This window comes from Sinocyclocheilus rhinocerous, unplaced genomic scaffold (genome assembly GCF_001515625.1).
Source record: "Sinocyclocheilus rhinocerous isolate Xijiao unplaced genomic scaffold, SAMN03320098_v1.1 scaffold8894, whole genome shotgun sequence".
NCBI classification, from domain to species: domain Eukaryota; kingdom Metazoa; phylum Chordata; class Actinopteri; order Cypriniformes; family Cyprinidae; genus Sinocyclocheilus; species Sinocyclocheilus rhinocerous.
In genome coordinates, this window is record NW_015636593.1 from 5,342 (window position 1) to 12,188 (window position 6,847).

Consider the following 6,847-nt stretch of genomic DNA (forward strand, 5'->3'; position numbering starts at 1 on the left):
ATGATGACTTTTGTATTGAGTTCAGATCTGACAGAGAAATTCACAGTATTGACCAACAGAAGTTGCCTTATGTTTTAAAATATAAATGAAGGAAAATCAACAAATGATACATAATAAAGAAAAATAAAAGCACAATCGAAGTGTCGGAGAAAGAAGATTCTGCAGGAACACATTCACTCTTCTGCAACTTATCAATGATTTCTGTTAATGTTATAATATTATTACAGTTACTCTTATCACAAACATCATTTCTTGCATTAAACTAATTGCCTTTTCTTGCGCTCCGTTGCTTACACTCTGTCTGGTTTGAGGCGCATGTACTTCGGGCAGCTTGACTGATACTGTTACCCTGCTGTTGTTCACTCTGTGGCCTCTGCCATCTTTTATAAAGTATCTTGTAGTTACACATTTCTTCATGACTGTTAGTGATCTTACTGTTACTGAGGTTCTTTGTGCCACACTGCACATTTAAAGCTAATCTGTAATGAAATTATCACCCGCGTTTGTCATGTGTTTGGTACCTGTCAGGTGTTTATAACAGACCCTGCTTTCATCAGTTCATAAAACACAACAGGAATTATTTATATACTATATACAAATACTATATTATTTATTATTTATATACAAATATAATGTGAACTCAGACTCTTTGTGAGATACTGAGTAAAAGTGTTATAGTTAAATTGCAATGTTGAAATGATTTTAAGCATTTTCATTTAAGATTTTTAAGCATGTTCCTCACCACAGTCTCTCCAGTTTACAGCGTGAATTAACGAGTATGTCACACAGGATCTGCACTCCTTTGTTTTCTATTTTATTCCCACTGAGGTCCAGTTCTCTCAGGTGTGAAAGGTTTGAACACAGAGCTGAAGTCAGGATGAGACACTGTTTCTCTGTAATACTGCATCCACACAGACTGAAAACAGAAAGAGAAAAGACAATGAATCAGATCCATGTTAAGTTAATGTGAGTTAAATGCATCATAACTAAATGTCATATATCACACTAATACACCAACAGAAGCATGAAAAATATATTATAGAACTATAAACCAACTCCTAGCCAGGATTTGAGGATACTAGATTCAACCCAAGTTTAGACAATCATCACTCATTCAAAATATATGTTATAAATGTAGATCTGATTTTGTGAATTATAAATGTAGAACTGACTGAAACATTTCAATTGACTATTTTCACATTCTTAATGTGAGAAAAATCACAATCTCAATTTCAAGTCATTTTAGTGTAGTTTACTGTTCTTTCATTTTTAAATGGAATATAAGTATATTAAGTGAAGAAAGCGTAGTCAAGTTAAATGTACTGCATGCTGGTGTAGTTTGTTACTGTTGCTATTATAAATCACAAGTAGTGGGCGTCTACTTTGGGTTTCTGAAATCGTAACACCCACCGAATCAGAGTGTTTTTGACTAAGTTAAAATGAGGATAGAAAATTATAAGTTTTACAAACATTTACAAACTTCTGGGGACAAAAACATTACCAACTACATAAGCAAACCTCCAGACACATGCATTTCACAACCTTTTAGATTTAGTGAAAAGCACCATCAGTGTTATAGAAACCATTTAATTCTGTCAGAATAATCTATTGTTTTATATAATCTATAGTTTTTGTCCGCTCACTTCTGTCATATTTCAGATTTCAGCACATAAATCTTTCTGCTGACAGAAATACTGAATCATCAGTCCATTAGCTCATAGTACTTTAGAATCTTTAGAAGGGGAAACACCAGAATATTCAGAGCTGTACATTTTGTAACTTGTGCCCTGTTGTCTGAATAAATAGTAAATTTAAATCACACTGTAATTGCTGCATGGCGTAATGATACTAACTGTAGTTTTTCCAGCTTGCATTGTAAACTGCCCAACAGAACACCAAGGTTTTCAACTCCAGAGACTCCTAGTTTATTCCAGTTCAGGTTCAGTTCTCTCAGGTGTGATAGGTTTGATTTCAGAGCTGGAGTCAGGATGAGACACTGTTTCTCTGTAATACTGCATCCACACAGACTGAGGACAAGAGAAAAGACAATGTTAAGTTCACATGTGAGGCATCTTCACACTCAGACACAAAAAGTTTGTGAATTATAAATGTAGATTAATATCACTGAAAAATAACATTTAAATTAACTGTTTTCACATTGTTAATTTGAGAAAATCAAGAAAATTTTGTTAATGAGAATCACAATATTAAGTAATTTTTAGAGTCTAGTTTACCATCACAAAATACACATTTTGCTTAATAAAAACCGATTTAGTGAAAAGTACCATTAGTCCTGTAAAAACCACATAACTGTCAGAATAATCTACTGTCGTTCATGTTACATTCATTTTTAAAGTCTGTTTTTACTTCTATCTCTTTTTGCAGAAAATATCACGTGATATTTCATATGACTTCAGCATATGACAATTTTATAGCCACAAAGTTTCAAATGCTTCAAAGTTTGTTTGTTTTTTCTACTGACACACATATTACTGAATCATCAGTCCATTAGCTCATAATATAATATACTTTAATCACACTGTAACTGCTGTACAGTATAATATTACTAACACTAGTTTCTCCAGCTTGCATTGTGAGTTCATCAGTAGATCACAGAGGTTTTCCACTCTCGATTGTCCTATTTCATTCCCACTGAGGTCCAGCTCTCTCAGGTGTGATGGGTTTGATTTCAGAGCTGAAGTCAGAGCTGAACAATCATCAGCTTTTATATCACAAGACCTTAACCTGCATTCAGAGAAATGAGAAAAATATATATATTTTTTCATTCTGTTTCATTAAAACACCAACACACTACATTGTTTGATGTATGTGAATGTTCCTCACCTCAATCTCTCCAGTTTACAGCATGGATCCTTCAGTATATCATAAAATGTATTCACTCTTGAGTGTTTAAGTACATTCTCACTGAGGTCCAGTTCTCTCAGGTGTGATGGGTTTGATTTCAGAGCTGAAGTCAGGGAGACACACTGCTTCTCTTTAATACTGCATTTACACAGACTGAAGACAGAAAGAGAAAGGTCAAAGGTTCAGATCCTTGATGGCGTCTTATAAAAGAGCAACAGTAGGCATTTAGTCCTCCATATAGTCTTTAGTTGCCATAGTTTAACAGTTTTTAATTGTTTTTAAGTTCCAAATGCCAGAAGCTGTTGTTTTATCAATCTTTTTTTTTTTAAACTAGAGACATACATTTCTTTCTTTTTTTTTGGTCTCTTGTTCATTGTTGCAGCAAATGTGAATCTCATAATATTTCTGCAGAACATGTACACAACCAGTACAGTTTATCAAATACTTTACATTAAATCCAATTATTTCCTAGTTAAGACACCCAGGGGCGTAGGCAGCGGACGGGCCTGACGGGCCTGACGGGCATGGGCTCTGATGACAGTTTATTATACAAATATAATATTCGTTAAATAATTATTGTTTCATCTATTTTAACACAATTAGAGAACTATGATAACATCTCAAATAACTAAAACAAATAAAATGTGTTTTTGCATAATTCTTGATAAGTTTGACTAACAGCAGTGTTAGCCAGTTGTTATCCAGGCTGTTTCGGGCATGTCGCGCATGTAAATTCGTGCGTGTTCAGCCATTCAGTTGGACTGTAATTTGCAGCTGTGTGTTAGAAAATGTTAGAAAAACAGCTGCAATGCATAATTCTGTAAAAAAAGACTTTCAAAAATTCGTACTGACAAGGGAGAAAGCCCGTCCAGCAGTCCGCAAGTAACGGTAAGACTTTCAGTTCCACGCGTGAAGCGGTTCACTCTGTGAAGCCGGGAACACACTACTGTCAGGCCGATTATGAATGTCATTTGAGCTCAGTCAGTGTTTTCAGTCGGTGTTCAAAGTCATTTGGTGTGGTGTCTAAAGAATTTAAGACCAGCTGTTGCCAGTCGTCCTCACAAAGATTAACCTATTTTTTTTTATAGGCCTATAGAGACATAGCGACATAATCTGAAAACCACGCCCACCGGGGGGGAAAACAATCCAACGCTTTCCATTGACTTTCTATTGCGGGAAGCTGCCTCCTTGTCATTTCTGACTTATAACAAAAAGCAGAGCAATGCCTAAAAGCTGCTATGTGACAAGGTATACAGTAAACAAGCTAAAAAACCCAGAACTACGTTTTTATAAGCTGTCGACCCAAAAAACGAGCGTTTAGGACACAAAAGTAGAGCGCAACGTGTCATATTACTCTGAGAACTGTGCCCACTGGGGCGAAACGTAATCGGCAACAAGACCATTCATTATTTTTAACCATGTCAAAGGATTATTTCACCACCCTATGCGAATCTGAGAGGAGGAGATATATTAAGAAACTAAATTTTATTGGTCTATGTCAGTGCCCCTTTTCCTAACCTTCCTTTTGTTTGAGAAATGATCCAACTGAACGGCCCAACGTGAAATACCCCGACATCTACAACTATTTGTGTCCTAAACGCTTGATTTTTGGGGGGTCGACAGCTTATAAAAACGTAGTTCTAGGTTTTTTAGCTTGTTTGCTGTACACCTGGTCACATAGCAGCTTTTAGGCATTGCTCTGTTTTTTGTTATAAGTCAGAGAAGACAAGGAGGCAGCTTCCCGCAATAGAAAGTGATTGGAGAGCATTGGATTGTTTTCCCCCCCGGTGGGCGTGGCCTTAATGCACTCTGTCTCTATAGGCCTTTATCACACTTCCGCGTTTGAAAAGCAGAAGATTCAAACAGTAGTGTAAAAGAACTACACAAACAACATATCACATTAATAAGCATTAGAATTAACCAAAGCTTAAAACATTAATTATGACTAAAGGCTGTATTATAGAAGGATTAAATTAAAGGTTTAGGGCAAACTTGTTGTATTAAACATAATGCTCACATTTTTTTACACGCGCTGACTTTATTATGCAATCTCAATTGCATCAAATTGAAGTTGTTAAAATAAAGAAATATTTCCAGACCATAGACGATAATTAAAAATTATAATGCAAAAAATAAACAAAATAATATTAAAAATTAAATTAAATCAGTCCGAGAATTCCTCTGGCAGTTATTTGAGCTGCGTGCTCTTCGTTAATCTGACTGGCAACACTGGCAGCGTTGACAGTAGCGTTGCTCAGATAGGCTAATGTTACACATTAAAATGAAGGATGACATGATACATGGTATGGAATCGGTATAAATACGCAGTTTTAACATTGACGTTTATTGCGTCAATGTTCAACTAAACTAAATTAGTTTACTATCCTTCACAATACTGGTGTCTGTCCATTGACAATAAAGCAGGCGGAAATTCCTTTACGCTACTAATCGGAGTCGGATGTGACGACACACGGACTGTGATAAAGGCCGGCAATTAACTGCACGTGTTTCCTAATTTGTAGGCCTATTAACTTAAATAACGAATTGACAAATAACAAACATGACATTTCTGAATAAAATAATTTTATACACTTTAGTTAGGCAGTTTCAATTAATGTAGGCCTGTTACATTCTTCTGATTATTAGGCCTATTAATATTATTAATCTACTTTTATTATTAAATTAATATTACAATTAATTTGCCCCGCAATAATTTCATAGCGCATCACCGCATAACTGACACGCTGCAAGGATAATAAAGATTAGGCTAGCTTACTCCTCATTGAAAATGTTTTTAAAAAAGGTCTTTCAAAACGGGTTTATTAATACGTTTCTTCTCTTTATTTATTTTTTTCCCCCCACTAGCCTATGTTCGGGCCACAAGAGAAACATTAAGGGAGTAAATTAAAACATTTAGCTCTATACCGTTATCAGCATATGAAGTAGATTCATCTCTCGTCGTCTCTGAGAGAATATGCGCCGTTAATGCAGCGTCAGATGCTGAAAGCGCCGTCAGTTTTTACTTTCACTTTCTAGTGAATCGACTGCGATTAAGAGGTTCACTGCATAACTCTTGCACAAAGTTTACACGTTGCTTGTGTGATATCCATTGGCTCGCCTTCCTAGTTTAAAACAAATATTTACCCTTGAGTTTGCTGGGTTGCGGATTTACGCTACGCCACTGGACTCCGTCCGTTAGTTAGCCTAGTGCCCGCCCAAAAATAAAATTCTGGCTACGCCACTGGAGACACCTATTATTAAGTGTGACCAATAGAGAAATACAGTTGCAGTACAGATGCAGTGCTACAGTTTAAATACTGTAAACTGGACCTTTTTAACTTATCAGTGATTTTTAATCTCTCTGTAACTGCTGTACAGTATAATGATACTAACGCTAGTATTTCCAGCTTGCATTGTGGATTCATCAGTAGATCACCGAGGTTTTCAAACCCAGCGTCTCCTAGTTCATTCATACTCAGGTTCAGCTCTCTCAGGTGTGATGGGTTTGATTTCAGAGCTGAAGTCAGAGCAGAACAACCTTTATCTGTCATATCACAGCCTCTTAACCTATATTGGGGAAAAGAGAAAAGCAGAAAATAAAACATTCTGTAAAGACATAGAAAGAGAGATCATCTTGACTTCACCAGATCACAAAATACTCAGGCTCTTTACAATATACAGACTATAAAGTGTCTTTGTTTAAAAACTGTTGAAGTGATTTGAATCATTTTGATTCTTGTATGTGAATGTTACTGACCTCAATCTCTCCAGTTTACAGCGTACATCCTTCAGTGTTTCAGATACATGCTTCACTCCTTTGTTTTCTAGTTTATTTCCACTCAGGTCCAGTTCTCTCAGGTGTGAAAGGTTTGAACACAGAGCTGAAGTCAGGATGAGACACTGTTTCTCTGTAATACTGCACTCACTCAGGTCCAGCTCTCTCAGGTGTGAAAGGTTTGAACACAGAGCTGAAGTCAGGATG

General features: G+C 36.1%; 1 protein-coding gene across 1 annotated transcript; it reads right to left on the reverse strand.

Annotated features, from left to right (window-relative positions):
- Positions 1-742: 742 nt before the first annotated feature.
- LOC107748013 (ribonuclease inhibitor-like) lies at positions 743-6,746 on the reverse strand (the record flags this gene model as incomplete). The annotated part of the gene is made up of 5 exons (XM_016562658.1): positions 743-916; positions 2,572-2,745; positions 2,845-3,018; positions 6,259-6,432; positions 6,623-6,746. Coding segments are annotated over 5 exons (820 nt in total), but the record flags the coding sequence as incomplete, so codon positions are not given.
- Positions 6,747-6,847: the final 101 nt, after the last annotated feature.